The 16702-nt window shown below is 43.4% G+C and overlaps 1 protein-coding gene across 1 annotated transcript; it reads right to left on the reverse strand.

The window, feature by feature from the left end:
* Positions 1–3014: 3014 nt before the first annotated feature.
* ZCCHC17 (zinc finger CCHC-type containing 17) lies at positions 3015–16452 on the reverse strand. Its single transcript, XM_083173381.1, has 8 exons — positions 16089–16452; positions 14541–14647; positions 12843–12900; positions 11651–11751; positions 9441–9532; positions 9096–9196; positions 5117–5244; positions 3015–3410 (listed from the first exon to the last, which is right to left on the reverse strand). The coding sequence occupies exons 2-8, from the start codon at positions 14580–14582 to the stop codon at positions 3219–3221; spliced, it is 714 nt and encodes a 237-aa protein (XP_083029507.1). The 5' UTR covers positions 14583–14647; positions 16089–16452; the 3' UTR covers positions 3015–3218.
* Positions 16453–16702: the final 250 nt, after the last annotated feature.

The raw sequence follows: 16702 nt of genomic DNA on the forward strand, positions 1-16702 counted from the left end.
AATAAAGCAGTCAGTATTTACCCTGCACAGAAACAAAATAACTCACCCAAATCTAATTCTCTCTGCACATTTTACATCTGCCCCCCTGCAGTGCACATGGTTTTGTCCATCTAAGAAGGATTTTGTCAGAAGAGTGAACTAGAATAAGGCCCTAAGTTTTAAGTGTGGCTAGTGCCTGATAGAGTGTCTTCACAGTGAGAGGAGATTCAGATTCAGGATCAAACTTGGGTAATGGAGGGGAGGATTGCGAGGTGTTCGCCATGGGTGTTTGAATCTTAGACTTCCCAACTACTTTAGTGGAGACAGAAGTGGGTTTCTGAGAAGAGAAGGTCACCTTCGGTGGGAGAATGCCTTTAGATCTCTTTGACAACATACTGATATATCACAATGTCCAGGGCGAGAAGGGCTGGAGGACAACCTGATAGATCGTGTAGGTTTATTAGGTAAGCATCAGAGCCATGGGTGGCAAGAATGCATCGCAACAATTAATGCAGCAGCACTTATATAGATGTAGAAAGGAGGCTGACCCGTAGGCACAATAGAGTGCTTTATAGGTAAGTACCAGAAAGAGTAAGTCAGCCCCTGAGATGGGCAGAGGGAGGGGAAATGCCTTGCCAATTAGAGGTGCTGGGGTTCAGCAGTGCGGAGGTGGTAAAACAGCGCAGAGTCTGGGCTAAACCTTGTTACTCCTCTGGAGGATGTGTGTATCTGTACGCCCAGCAGCAGAGGGAAAGGAGGACCCACAGGTGCAACATAAGGCCACAGCAGCACGGGGGGCCCCTGCACTACCCAACACCCCGGCCGCACCGCAGACAACAGTGCACACTCAGCAAGTCAGAGCAGGACTGGGCAGCAGAGCGCAAGGACAAGCGGCACGACGCTACTCAAAGCTCCCCGCTGCCACACTTTCGCTCTCAGCAGTCCCCACAGATGTGAGGGAGGCGAACTCACCAAGGGATAGCCGGGTCTGCATGGCGTAGCAGGGGTGTGCGGAGTCAGTCCCAACCCCCTGTAGGCACCACCGAGTGGATCCAGAGGTTTCTGGCGCCACAAAGCTTGGCACCCGGGGAGGCTCCAAACTCCAGGTCCCGGAAGAAGACCTAGGCCGCAAGCCGCAGAAGCCATGGGAATGGCACCAGAGCCTGGTGATGTTGCTGCTAGCTGATATGGCTGCCAAGCCACGCCTAAGCAGATGTTTTTAAACCCTGCTCAACACTATCAAATTTAAATAATCCATTTCAAATCCTACACTATTTTGAAGTAATAAAATTCAAATTGTATTATCATTTTTGGAGTTTTTTTTTTTATGAATACCTACATCCACAATCCAGATATTTGTGGTTTCAGAAAGGTAGATTAATGCCGATGCAAGAACTCCAAAGTTAAATTTTGGTGGTGGATTTATAAAGCCAAACCATCTACACAGATTTGTTTGCAGTTGTGCTGGGTCAGTAATTATCCCAGCCATTAAGGAAAAGCAGTGGGCTGCTGAGGTAACCAGGCAGATGCCAGGTCCACATCACATAAGCCCAGAATGACCTCAAATTTAAGGCCCCCATACACTAGGCAATTCACCTGCAATTTAGGCTCATTTTCTGCTATTGCAACGATCAATGTCAGTAAAAGACCACAAATTACAGGTGAATGAAAGGTTTTATGCACAGTCCCATGCACATAGCACTGGAGCCTGCAAGTTGCACCGGCTGCACAAACAATCTCTTGGATTGCTTAAGAGCTCGGTGGCCTTGGCCAGGATTGCATGCGTCACGGGCGGCTATAGGGGTGGAATTGCAGATGACTTCTCCATGGAGAGAAGTACCTGTAGTGTATGGCCATTTTTAGAGGAAGGTGGTAAAATGCACTTCCCATTAGACCAGGCATGTCCAAGCTGTGGCCCCTCAGCTGTTGCAAAACTACATATCCCATCATGCCTTGTCATAGTTTTTGCTTTCCCTAATAGCAAAACTGTGGCAAGGCATGATGGGACTTGTAGTATTACAACAGTAGGAGGGCCATAGTTTGGAAATGCCTGCATTAGACATTACTGAAGGCCTGATGCAGTTCTATTACAGAAGTCAGTTTCCAAATACATAATCAGGTGATCTTTTAAAATGCTCAAAGTGTTATTCAAAACTTCATACAAACAATGCAGAACTATCTTCTAGGCCAGTGGTTCCCAACCCTGGTCCTCAAGTACCCCCAACAGTACACATTTTCCAGGTCTCCACACAGAATAACATGTGAAATAATTAGCGCCACCTGTGGATCTTTTCAAATGTGCCTGAATAAGCTGTGCACCTGCCGGGTGACCTGGAAAATGTGTACTGTTGGGGGTACTTCAGGACCAGGGTTGGGAACTACTGTTCTAGGCTGAGTGACATCATTGGGTGTAATCTGTTATAGCTTGTAAGCATTGTGAGTGTTAACATACATGTTAACTGTCCACTACATACCATTGATTCTACCAGTTTGTCCAACAATAACTTTCAGAAATCTTTTTCCAGTAATAAAGGAATAGCATTACATACAAGTTATATTCAGATGGTGGGACTACAGCTACTGTATTGTGCACAGCTCTGCCGAAAACTAAGGGCCACAAGGTACAATATGCAGTTTAGTTTGTAAAAATGACAGGTATCAGAGAGTACCATAGTTGGTTGGGAGGGTACAACCTGATAGAATGTTACTCCATGTTTTTGAAGAAAATAACCATGCCTGACCCTATATTCATGTACATACAAATGTAGTTGTGCTGATTTTACCCACAAGCTACTGCATCGTGATTGTGTCTTGCCTCAGCAAGCAGTGACCCCTTCACCTGATCCTTTAGATTGCAGGTACCTGCACACACACCCACGGACAGGATATTTGCAGAAAATGAGTTGTGGTTGCCGCAAATAGAATGCAGGATCAGTGCGGACACACCTGTAACTTTTGGAAAAACATGTCAAGCATTGGGCAGATTCATTTACACAGAAAGGGTGTGCTTGGTAAGAACCAAATATAGATCGGACTTTTCATTTTAACAATCCGTTTTTAATATGAGAATGCAGCCTTAAGCCCACACTGGGCCCGCACTAGAAGAACTGAAGAGCGTAAATGCCATATAACCATCTGTAACTACGTTGCTGGAGAAGTGGCTTCCTGCTGCTCTGGAAAGGACATAAAAAGCAGTCTCACGCTCAGCAGGCCATAACTTGTGACAGTGGCCTCTTTGCTCATTCCCTGTGTTTGTGCTTCTTGGGTTTTTTCTTCTTTTTCTTGGAGCTCTTTTTGTTCTTCTCAGCATGGCGTCTTTTCTTTTTGGAGGGCTCAGATTCTGAACTACTAGAACTGGAGCTTGAGGAGTTGTCGGAGTCAGATGAATCCTCTTTGTCTTTCCGGTGTGCTTTTCTCTTCTTCTCTTTTTCCTGTTGTGAAAACAAGAAAGAAGACCGGATGATGCCGTTATGAGAACTAAAACTTTGAAAAAAAAAAACACTACAAGATGCTTAAAAATTCTTACAGTAAGGTCAGAGAGTTAACATGGCTTCTGTGTATCACAAATAAGTGAAATGAAAAAGGACTTGGCTCAGTTTTAGGAGAAAGACAAAAGAAAAGCTTGTGTGCATGTGGTGAGTTGTAACACGCAGTCACTGCCACAGCATTGCCATTTATTTTTTACATTAAAAAATGTAAATAAAATGACTGAAGTTTCCATGCTGCTGACATTGTAGTGACATTATTGTAGGCGTAAGGTCAGAACTCATAACAGGCTTTATACACTATGGTATGAATGCACACATACTTTTGACAGAATATGAATGCATATTGTATCCTACAGCTTTTAAACTTGTATGAGCAGAGCCCTTTTCCCTTTGTCCTCTATAGGACACACACACACACACACACACACACACACACACACACACACACTGTAATTTGGTATCCTATTGTCAATTTTATCCCCATGTATAGTCCATATAATAATAATAATAATAATACTAATATTGGCTCAAGTGGAGGCACTGGAGGATGAGGTTTACAGTGGCACAGGGTCACAGTCCCTCTCCTAGAAAGCGTGCTGCTCCCTTCAGACTACACCTCCTTCCTTCACAAAGGAAACCCTGTTTGAGAGTACTAGACCCTCCCAAACTGAATAACCCAAGCATGGCCAACACACCCAGTTAGGGTTCTGGTGACTGAACTCTGCTCGTTAGTAATTATATCAACCCAACATAAGTATACTAACTTCAGAACAGGAAGGATAGGTACGCCACTAATCTTTTTAGAATCCATCTATTCGTTTTGTAAATATTTGCTCATGATGTAATGGTGGTGGCACTCCAAATTTTTATTGTCTAGTTGCACTAACTGTCCAGCACCCAAAGGGTGGGTGCTCTAGGAACATTTTGGAAAGTCTACGACTTAACTGACAGGACACACTGAGGAACTGTTTATTTATATTGTTGCAGTGTCACAAAGTAGCATCTGGAAAATGGCAGTAAACATAAAAAGAGTAGAGCTGCTGTTGTAATACAAGAGTGATCAGACACCCAGCAGTCTCCCGGATTGAAGGTAAGGGTGTACACACGATGGGATTTCGGCACGTGATTTTGACTGTTCAAAGTCTCCTAGAAGGTTAGCCAAAATCACATGGTTTTAAACATGCAGCCAATCCTGATGCACCAAACCACTAAGTCATAATTGCCTAGCAAACTAGACTGTGCAGGCAAGGCAATTTTAACTAGATCACAGACTATCATAATAAATATAGACAAAATTGCCAGTGCATCTAGTCAAAATAGCTTAGACATAAGCTTAGTGAAAATTTGTGCCATGTGTACACACCTCTAGAGGGAAGAGGTTTTCCAATCTGCATCTGATTACACTTACCAGACCCAGGAAACTGTGACCAGTGCAACGGGAGGGCTGACGGTCATCAGATCTGTGTTGCTGTTGTGACCACAGGTGCCATAAAGTGAGCTGCGCAGCTTCGCTTCAGTTCTTTATTATTGTACTATGTGCTGCTCACAAACAGCACAGTGAATGTTTTACTCCAATTATTACTGATAAATGCTCCACACCTACCCAAACCTCTGTGTTACTACAATGGGTTATCTGTACAATATATTACCTTCTTTTTTTTCTTAGCAGGACTGTCACTCTTCCTGCGATCACCACCCTCATCATCTTCATCCTCCTCTGGTAACAAACTGTATTTTGTTCCTCCAGGCTGAACATAACAGTCTTGAGCAAAGTGACCTGCAATAACCAGTGCAATAATGTAGCTAGGCAATTGTTTTGTTATGAACATAAATATCTCATCAAATTCAAATCCTGAGAAAATTCTATTTTTAGGAATATTTTTGTGTAGCTGTAGCTATAAAATAGGAATAATCTGCCTATATGTTGCCCTACATTTACAGTACTTTATACCATACTGGTATCATTTATAGAATGTGTCCATGTGACTCTGAAACACTGCCATCTGTTGGCAGCAAGTGAAACTACATCTACTAACTTTGGAAGCATTTGCCTTGAGCAGGCTTACTAGTATACTAGATGTCCTCATACAATATGGGCCTTATTCAGGTTTGTTTACGTTAGCACAGAGGATGATGTTTTGTTAGTGTGCATTCACATTTCTGCGCATGTGCATAGGCAGGGTGCATGCACCCACGGTGAACAGAATCATAGTGGGGGGGCGGAGAGAGGCATGGGGCACCAGGCAGCACCATTAGCATATGGGAATGCCCAGCATTTCATGGGCATTCCCATGAAAATGCTGGGCATGACAGACTTGCGGGGGGCGGGCAGCTGACATCACCAGATGGCAGCTGCCCGTCCAATTCCCCCTGAATGTGCACGCATATGTACAGTGGGGATCGAAAGTTTGGGCAACCCAGGCAAAATTTTATTTTAATGTGCAAAAAGAAGCCAAGGAAAGATGGAAAAATCTCCAAAAGGCATAAAATAACAGATTAGACATTCTTATAACATGTTCAAAATAACAGAAAACAAAAAAATGGTGTCTGCAAAAGTTTGGGCACCCGGCAGAGTTAATACCTTGTACTGCCCCCTTTGGCAAGTATCACAGCTTGTAAATGCTTTTTGTAGCCAGCTAAGAGTCTTTCAATTTTTGTTTCAGGTACCTTCGCCCATTCTTCCTTACAAAAGTCTTCCAGTTCTTTGAGATTCCTGGGCTGTCTGTGACGCACTGCTCTATTAAGGTCTATCCATAGATTTTCAATTATGTTGAGGTCAGGAGATTGTGAAGGTTTACACCTCTTGATGTAATCCACCGTGGATTTTGAGGTGTGTTTAGGATCATTATCCATTTGTAGAAGCCAGCCTCTCTTTAACTTCAGCTTTTTCACAGATGGCATCAAGTTAGCGTCCAACATTTGCTGGAATCTTATTGAATCCATTTTGCCTTCTACTCATGAAATGTTCCCAGCGCCACTGGCTGCAATACAAACCCAAAAGCATGATTGATCCACCCCCATGCTTAACTGTTGGACAGAGGTTCTTTTCATTAAATTCTGTGCCCTTCCTTCTCCAAACGTACCTTTGCTCATTCCGGCCAAAAAGTTATATTTTAACCTCATTGGTCCACAGAAATTGATTCCAAAATGCATCAGGCTTGTCTATATGTTCATTTGCAAACTTCAAACGCTGATTTTTGTGGTGAGGACATAGAAGAGGTTTTCTTCTGATGAATCTTCCATGAAGACCATATTTGTATCTCTTTATAGTGGAATAGTGTACCACAACTCCAGTGTCTGCCATATCTTCCTGGAGGGATCGTGCAGTCAAACGTGGATTTTGACTTACTTTTCTCACAATCCTGCGAGCAGTTCGGTCTGATATTTTTCTTGGTCTTCCAGATCTTGCTTTAACTTGCACTGTTACCAATGACCATGCCATTTCTTAATTACATTCCGAACAAAGGATATGGGCATCTGATAATGCTTTGCTATCTCCTTATAGCCTTCTCCTACTTTGTGAGTGTCAACTATTCTCAGTTTCAGTGTTCTACACAACTGCTTAGAGCTGGGGTAGCCAACCCTAGTCCTCGAGAGCTACCAACAGTGCATGTTTTGCAGGTCTCCTCACAGAATCACAAGTGAGCTAAAGCTCCATCTGTGTATCTTGTAAAATGTGTCAGTGATTAATGAATGCAGCTGTGCAGCAGCTAGGTTGTCTGGAAAATGTGAACTGTTGGTAGCTCTCGAGATTGACATCACCTGGTCTTTTCAGACGATGATTGACCATGACACTGTCACTCACTCAGTGTCACTCAGCTGTTCAAAGGGGGTGGTGCATGCTATAAACTCTGCAGGGTGCCTAAACTTTTGCAGACGCCATTTTTTGTTTTTGGCTATTTTGAAAATGATGGAAATAAAATCAAAATTTTTTGACATGTTATAAGAATGTCTAATCTGTAATTTCATGCCTTTTGGAGATTAAAATTATTTTTTGCCTGGGGTGCCCAAACTTTCGATCCCCACTGTATGGTTGCTCAGAGCAACCTTACATATGCGTGCACCTTCCACATCTTTCGATGGTCGGCGACCATCAAAAGATGTGGGAAGTTCCCCCTGGCCTGCGAATGGATGTTACTGTGTAACATCCATTTGCATGCCCTTGCATGCGAATCGTGTTTGCAAACGGGTGGCACCAGCCAACCATTGGCATGGTTGGGTTTGGTGGACTGGCAAGGGTGCAAATTTGCAGCCTTGCAAATCAACCAGTATAACCCCCTATTGCTGCAGATGTGCTAAACAGCCCTTCCCCGTGTGCCAGATGCACAGTCTCTGGTACAGACTGAGTGGTGCTTATCTGCGTCTGCGGAGCAAATCAGACACAAATGTAGAGAAAACATTGCTCACTCATGCAGGGCATCTCGAGCCACATGGCGTATGACCACACATCTGTAAGGGAGATGGCATTGTAGCTAGAAATACAGTACACAACTCCCGCTATATGGATCTAGTGACAAAGAAGGGAATCTCACCTGATCTAACATTCAACAGAGCCTACTGCGCATGTGCAAATCTCCGGTAAAATGGCGCGACAGCCATTTTACTGGAAATATCCAGTGCTGGACTGCGGAGGGTAAGTATTAAAAACAAAATGTGGGCAGTGTGCGATTGTGGGCCCCTCATACTGCCACATTATAAATATGCCCATGTATGCTATGTTTGGATTATTGAATCCCAAGATCAGGAATATATTACATTAGATAAAAAACACACACAGACTGGATTTAATCTTTTTTTCACATCACTATGTCTTTTTTTTAATACACTTTACTGTATTTTATAGACTCTGATATTTTGCTCCATTTAGCTCTGACACAGGGCACTTTCTAACTATTAAGACGAGACTTGGATATACTCCCTATATAGCTACATGATACTAGACTAGGAATGGATTTGTTTCTTGTGGAAGGACAAGTGAATCCTTTTGAACTGGATTTCTATTTTTCTACTTACCTGATTTCCAATAGATGTGGACACTTTTGATCCCTCCTGAGACTACAAAGGGTAAACCTTTATCTTGGTGTGGGAATCCCTTACCTGTATTGATCTATAATCAGTTTTTATAATGTGCTCTCAAATTGCCCGGTCTAAGGGTTAGATTTACTAAAGAGCTTATAGAAATGCTGATGTTGCCCATAGCAACCAATCAGATTCTACTTCTCATTTATCTAGTTCCTTCTAGAAAATGATAGCTAGAATGTTATTGGTTGCTATGGGTAACCGCTTCAATTTTGTGAACCTGCATTTTAGTAAATATACCCCTAAAGATGGCTATACATCTACAGATGTATTGCCCGATCGGGATTATTGGAACAAAACCTGGTATTGGATGAGAGCAAATGACCATTTGCTTCAAAATGCTGGAAAACGGCCAAACTGTCATTCAGATATTACCAGGTTTTTGTTCCAACCAGCCAGATCTGTCAATAAATCTGTAGATGTGTGGACAGCTTTAGTCATTAACTCTTAAGTAAAGTAAAAAAACAATCAGGTCAGTATTTCCCACCATGGAATTGTGGTGCAATATATAAAAGAATAACAACTGAGACATGTACTTGAAGAACCAACCTTTACAACCGCACTTCTTACACACAGTATTCAGCACGGCTTCCAATATAATCTTCTGCTTGCTGTAGTCCGTGAATTGACGTCTTTTCCGGTCATCCTGCCTAACAGAAGGACAAGTCAGTGTATGATGGGGTAAATGTAATGGCCTGCAAACTGCAGGCAATGGCAGGTACCCAGCAAGTTACACAATGTTTTTAATAGCAATCTTTTAAAAAGTAAAACAAGCTAAGAACCCACCAATGTTTGCAGCACCTAGACTATTACATTCCCCATTATAAATGTAATGTCAGCAGACTGCATTTCTAATGTTCGAAGTGGAATGGCAAGATAATGAACATCACTTACTCCAAAATCACATTGTTTGAGTCCAGATCTTTCCCGGTTCCTTGATTCACGACTTTCATGGATAAGGAGATTTTTTCCTTTCCATCTCTTATCTGGAATATGAATAAAAGCCATCAGAACCTTGCTTTCTTCTATTGCCAATTGTAGTGCTGCCACCTATTGCTTACAATTAGTAGCTACTTATCACAGGTGCTTACTAACACGTCAATGGCTGGATTTGGTAATTACGTTCTGTAGATTGGCCAGGCTAGAATGTGTATTGTGGAGTAATCTATTTGTTGTTGTTTAAGCATTGCTAAATACTGTTTAATGTGTACGCTTTTCACCCCCTATGTACAGCATTATGGAAATGGTTTGCAAAAAGCCATAAAACTGCACCACACCTATAATGGAACTGGAGTCTTACCTTCAGCTATTTGGAAAGAATGAAGGTGATTTTCTCTGGACAGCTGCCGACCTGACCTGTTGTGCGCCCACTTCCTTAGCTAGTGCACCCCAACCTGCTGTTCCTGTAAAGCCATATCCTCCCCTTCTGAATTATGCAGCAATGCCTTAGCAGCGGTGTCTTACTGGGAATGGGTCATTGGGTCGACAGGCCTTAGGTTGACACATGAAAATGTTGACATGTCTATGCTCGACAGGGTCAGAAGGATGACACAAGCATTAGGTCGACAGTCAAATGGTCAACATGGGTTTTTCAATTTTTTTTGTCCCAAATGTCAACACAGTCGACATGGGCACAGAAAAAGTGCTAGGCTTCGGGATTGGCACACATCTATTCTCCCTCCACACTCTAGTGAATGGCAGGGTATGAAACACTGCTTGTTGGCACACGTTGGCTCAAAATAACCCTGAAAAACTCACGTTGACCTTTTGATTGTTGACCTTCCCATTGTCAACCAAAGGCTTGTGTCGACCTTTTGATCCTGCCGACCTTAGGCATGTCCACCTTTTTCACATGTCGAGCTAAGGCCTGTCGACCTTAATAGTGGCGATCTAATGACCGTATACTGTCTTACTGCCATATTCTGCTTAATTTCATATTAAAAAAAAGTGTGCGTGCAATGTGTTTATTTCAAGTGTTTTTGTACATTAGAAGACGTGTGTGTGTGCGTGCGAGAGACTGGTAGCGAATAGCTTTCCATTAAACATTAAAAGTAACTAAAAAATAAAAGAAATAATTTTCTTTGATTTCTGACTAAACTGAATTTTTATACTTATTTCAAATCCTTTTCCCTAGTCCATTGGAAGACATTAGATCATATAACTGCACCTTCTAAGATATGTTGTACCGATTTCTTGCAGATTTGAACAGTGTTTGCAGTTCCTGTTATTTGTCAATGTGCAAGCATGTTTATATCATATTTATGCATGAAAATGATATTTGGGACAGACAAAAATTTTTTTATCTGAAAGATAATGGAGTATTATATGTCCAGTGCAATTGCGTAATCAGAATGAGGCTCAAATCTTTCTGGTGTGTATCTAGATAAACTTAAAACGTTCAAGGTCCTCCCCTCTACACCCCAGTTGCTGCCTAGGAGTTTAGCATTTTCCTTACAAAGCCTCAAAAGGTTAAAACCAAAGGTAACTAATGGGAGAGCAGAGAACAATGGCCTCCAATGAGAACCACAATCTGAAGGATATGAGAAAGAAACAAAACCAAAGAGCAGAGGAGTCCCAGTGCCCCCAACAGACTACAAAAAAAGATGTTGCAAATGTACAAAAATCCCATTTTCTCTTCTATCCACTGGAGCATACTGCATTACCCTGGAGAGGTCTCTAAAGGCCCATACACACACTGGGCGACTTTGAGCTCAAAGTCGCTCAAAACAGCAAGTTTGAGCAGCTTCCAGCTCAAAGCCGCCGAGTGTGCATGCCCCGGCGGTGAGTGCTGCTGCGCACTCCCGCATCATCATCGGGAAAGCTGTTCATCTGCTCGTAATACCAGCAGATGAGCGGCTTTGAGGACGGATTTGCATATCGTTGCGCTATGCAAAGCGGTCCGCCCTCGTGTTGACTGCGCCGGGCAGGGGGAAAGCTGCTCAGTGTGTATGCACTGAGCGGCTTTCCCCCCAGTGATGAACGTGATCATCGCTGTTCATACATAGTGTATGGACCTTAAGGAAGAATATTCGCAGATGTTGTTGTTATCGATTATTTCCAATCAATCCTTTATGTAAAAATATATGACCAGATCTTGTTTGTACCTCACGACTGATGACCTTCACCCACACTCTCTCGCCAACATCAACCACTTCTGAAGGCCGGTCAACATGGGAGGATGACATGTGTGTCTTATGTACAAGGCCTTGTAAAGAGAGAGAGAGAGAGAGAGAGAGAGAGAGAGAGAGAGAGAGAGAGAGAGAGAGAGAGAGAGAGAGAGAGAGAAGAAAAAAATTTAAATGGGCTGATTCAGAGTTGCATGCGGATGGTATCTGTGATATATTGTACTGAGAGGCTAATGCAGGTTGGATCAATAAATAGAGGAAACGCAGTGGACTGCGAGCAAATAGCTGGCACTCAGTATAAAAGAAAAATGCCCAGCGCAAATTTGCAAATCACTATGCATTCGCAATAGGTAAGACCTTAACACTGAGTAAATTAGAGGCTTCTACTAATCTGCGAAAAAGACAGGCTCAAAATATTCAGCGCTTACGTCAGAGGTCCTCCCTAAAAATGCCTTGGCAATCCTGCGTCTTTCCAACCACTTCCAGAATGTTTTGCCAGCTTCCTGTCAGTAAAACTGTGGTTGCAGTTTAATACGCAGTTTCAGCCTGAGCAGTTTGACGATAATGGTTCGATTTGCATTTTCTCAAATCAGCAATCCATCCTGGATTATACCCTGTGTTTGAGCAGAGGAGCTTCTTAGCAGCTACGTTGTTTCACAGTCATACGTATCTTATTCATATCTCCACTTGTGGCTGTATGGCTATAACAGAGTGGCAACTGGGCACTTGCATTCAGAAAGAGTGGGCTAATTAGAATGGAGCATACTTGAAGTTCTCAAATAGAGCACTAGTACAAATATACGCTAATAGTCATGGTGCTTTCTCAGCAGATAGACTGGGGCAATGCAGTTGTGTAAATGCAAATTATTCTGAATTCATATTTGTTTAAAAGGAGGCAGAGGGGTACATTTACTAAAGTGTGAGAGACGTTGCCCATAGCAACTAATCAGATTCTAGCCATTATCCATGGCTAGAAGGTGCTAGATAAATGACAAGTAGAATCAGATTGGTTGCTATGGGCAACATCTGTCACTCCTAAAAACTCCCAATGTATTAAATGTACCCCAAAGTGTCCGACTTCCTTGCAATTCTGAAAACTTTATGTATGCAGTCATACAGATTATTACCAATTATAGGAATGGCCATGGCTATAAAGCATAACTTTGCTTACCTTGCTTTCTGCAGCCTGGAATTTTAATAAATGCTCCATAATCTGTCACATTTGCAACCTGTGGACAAATAGACAATGTTATTGTTTAGAAGAACTTTTGATATTAACTTTTGATATCCTTACAAAAAAAAAGGATCAAATATGGTTGGAGGTAACATATTTAAAAAAGGGGCAGACTAGATGGGCCAAGTGGTTCTTATCTGCCGTCAAATTCTATGTTTCTAAGAAATGGGTAACCAAAGTAATGTTACAAAGCCATGGTTCTGTTAAAACTTTCTAGAAGAAATGAGTGTATACTATATCAGTATGGGGTCCCTGAACGGTATGGATGCCAATCCTGGAGCATCCCAGGAATTGGGATTGAAAAATGCTCAATCACAGGATTGGCATTCCTGATTTTAAAATCCCCCAAAATGGCCACACCGCACATTCAGGGGTAGATTTATTAAACTCGGAGAAGTGATAAACTGGTTTTTATCACCAACCAATGAGTTCCTACCTGTGAAGCTACAGGCTTGGTTTGAAAAATGACAGGTAAGAGCTGATTGGCCGGTGATAAAAACCAGACAGTTTATCACTTCACCGAGCTTAAAAAATCTGCCCCTCACTTACTAGCCCAGCGGCCAGAGCGGGGCAGGAGACAGGGGTGTGCGACTTAGCTGGGATGCCATTGAAAGCAGGCGGCCTGGTGCGTGAGGCTCGTGGCCCAGGACAGCGGAAGTTGGCAGATGGGAGTGACGCGGCCTGCGCAGTGTGACCTCTGACAGTCACGCTGCACAGAGCTGCAGGCCGGGCATCGGGATTAGCCAGGCAGCATTTGAGCGGGTGCTTAGATGCTGCCTGGCATTAGACTACGCAAGCGCAGTCTAATACTGAATTTCCTGGATTGGATACTCCAATCCTGTGATTGAAATCCTGACAAATTTGGTGCCAAATCCCGGAATCCCCCCGATCCCAATCCCGGGATTGGCCACTCTACTGAACAGTGATCAGGATCACTAAATTATATTTTTAAAATATCTTAAACTGTTTATTTGCCTACTGTAGCCCATATATCATGTTTATGTAAGAGGGTGTTTTACCACTTATATCTCAAATACTGGCATTACCTTTAACAGACCTATATTGCATGGCTTACATTTATGGAGTGTAAGGGGCCTACACACTGGACAATTTCCGCCCATTTTGTAAGCGATTTGACTAGATCGCTTAGAAAACGACCCACATTGCTCCATGTGCAGTGGCATTAGCTATCAGCAGCTCAGCATGTTGCTATTACTGGGCGATTAAGATCTTGCATGCAGGATCAATTCAGTTAGATAGCCGTTCAGTGCCAGTGTTCTCACCGGAGATCATTGGCCCTGAGAGATCCCTTAGCACACATCGCTGTGCAGTGCTGAGTGATCTACATTGCTCAAATCGCTCAGCACAGTCACCCCATATGTAGGCCCCATAAGGGACTAGTTTTACATGGCAGAAGTATCACACTGAAGATCTGATTTATAAAGTAGACTTCTAAGCACTGTAATACTCTCTTGTTTTCAATTAGATTTCTTTTGGGATAAGTTGGGAAACCCCTCTAGTTCTCTTTAGGGCATTGAGATTGGGTAAGCATTGGCGCTGCCCTTATATTCATATTTACAGATTCAAAATGAGTAATACATAATGCAATATATTAAGGAGACGTAAATCTTTTACCTCGCCTTGAAAGATTTCATATAGTGCTGGTACATCTTCCATTGCTGTTCAAGTTTGGTATTATAACCGTGGCTTCATATTATTCTGATCTAATAATATGTCTGTACCTGCAAAAGAAAGTGCCATTGTTAGCTTTGGTTTCTTCATTTTACATCATGCGAATGGTTTAAGCAATTGACTAAGCAATTTTGGCTAGATGCAGTGGACATTTTTTAACTAAGCAATTTTGTCTAACTAATGATAGAAGACCTAGTCAAAATTGCTTTGCCTTCATATAACTATGCTAGGAGATACTGACTTAAGCAAACGTGGCGACCCAGCTATTTAGCTAAGCGACGTATTTCAGCAAGATCGTGCAGCAAATATCGCATGTGTTCCGTGATATTTTGTGCTGAGTGGAGCACAATATATATATATTTCTATAGGCAAAGTCCTGTGATCTAGTGAAAGAGAGTGCTTTCCCTGCAGGAGATAGCGATGCACGGGACAATGCACCGCCATCTCTGCACGGCATACAACACAGAGTGATCATTGCTCCATTTCTAAGCGATCTAGTCAAACCGCTTAGAAAAAGGTCTGAAATCACCCTGTGTGTATGCCCAGTGTTTTTATGTGGACACCCATAAAATGCTGGGTGTTCCTCTGCTACAGTCCCCCGCCCTCCCTACACGCAGTCCATGGCCCAGCGAGTATGTAACTCGTCAAAGCTGTCCGGTGCCGGGGTAAGCAACCTGAGTTATTGCCATGTCAACCAGGGTTGGTTTGCGGTGTGAAAAGACCACTGACCAAATTCCTGGGTCAAGCAACCCGGCATTTCTCGTGAGGTAGCTCCGCTGCGGCTGTTGGTTGCAGTAGCTCTCAGCTGTCCCAGTGATTCAGTCCTCCCGTTCTCCTCCAAGGTGTGGTCTGCAGCCACAGCCCCGGTGATGTCGGTGAGTAATCCATACAGTCAGCGCCCGGCCCCTTTTACACTGCCCTTAGCTTCACCGTAGGTTTGGGGAGGAGACATCTCCAGCAAGAGGCCGGGGATGTTTGTGGTTTGGGCTTGGCAGCACGAGCAGTGTCTATATAACCTCAGCACACGACCCTTCCCTCTCCTCAATGTGGTCTAATCCTCAAAGTGCAACTGAAGCGTGTAGTGGGTTCCTTTCCTCTTTTATGGCCCCCAGCTTCTGGTGCCTGTCTCCATATCCCCATTCACCTGTCTCCATGCCCAGTTTCTGCCTCTGCATTGGTCTACATGCCTTCTTTGTCACTGTCTATACATCCTTACTGCTACTCTGTCTTCATGCCACCTTTGCCTCTGTCTTAATGCCCCACCTGCCATTCTCTCTGTCTCAGCGTTCTGTGTCTGTTTAATACGAACACTAACCATGTGCGACACTGGGCATGGCACAGTGATATGTGACTGCATGGGCTACTCAGTTAGAAACTTTATTTGGGGGCCCCCTAAAAATGTTGTTATTGGTCCTACAAAGTTCTAGTTACGACCCTGATTGGTACGAATACGGTCAATTTATCCAGCGGGTTAGAAATGTGTATAGTTACCATTCCATGTGCCAAGAATTTTCCTATGTTACAGGTCTGTTAATAGCATGTGCATTAAAGACAGCACACAGTGCCTTCCTTTTTGCTTCCTCTTCCTGCGCAGTGTGTGTACACAACAGCACACGTTCCACCCACCCAACACTACACTGGTTTCTATTAGCCCACTAGCCTGTCCTTCAACACACACAGCCACTTCCTGAGTTCGTGGACGGCATCCGGTTAGCCAGCTCAGAGTAGCGGTGATAGCTGGTAGGTAAGATGCGGCTTCCTATGGGTCCGCTATCACTGACTATGCTCTGCAGCACGCCGCTAACGTTGTCGTGTTTCCCCAATCCCCAGTCGGACTCGGATAGACCGCAAAGCAGTGGGAGGGGGCGGGACCAGTAGCGCTGCTGCGTCATCATCAGCACATCCTCTCGTGGGATCTCGCCTCCATAGTCTCTCTGCTCTCTGCCTACAGGTTTTTGGTTTCACTTTCTGTTTGGAAGCGGAGAAGTCAGCGGCCAATAACCAGCAGTACAGCAGGAGACTGAAGTTCTTATTCGGCCAGTCTCTTATTCACATCTTATTCGAGCTCCAGCTTTTCAGGACATTCACTTTTACAAGGGTTGATG

This window comes from Crinia signifera, chromosome 2, assembly GCF_055691185.1.
Source record: "Crinia signifera chromosome 2, ASM5569118v1, whole genome shotgun sequence".
Classification (NCBI taxonomy): Eukaryota; Metazoa; Chordata; class Amphibia; order Anura; family Myobatrachidae; genus Crinia; species Crinia signifera.

Coding starts and splice junctions, on each gene's coding strand:
- ZCCHC17 (XM_083173381.1), bottom strand. CDS start 14,582: ATGGAAGATGTACCAGCACTATATGAAATCTTTCAAGGCGAG. Junction 12,901..14,540: donor ATGAAATCTTTCAAGGCGAG/GTAAAAGATTTA, acceptor ATTTGTCCACAG/GTTGCAAATGTGACAGATTA. Junction 5,245..9,095: donor TAAGAAGTGCGGTTGTAAAG/GTTGGTTCTTCA, acceptor TGGTTATTGCAG/GTCACTTTGCTCAAGACTGT.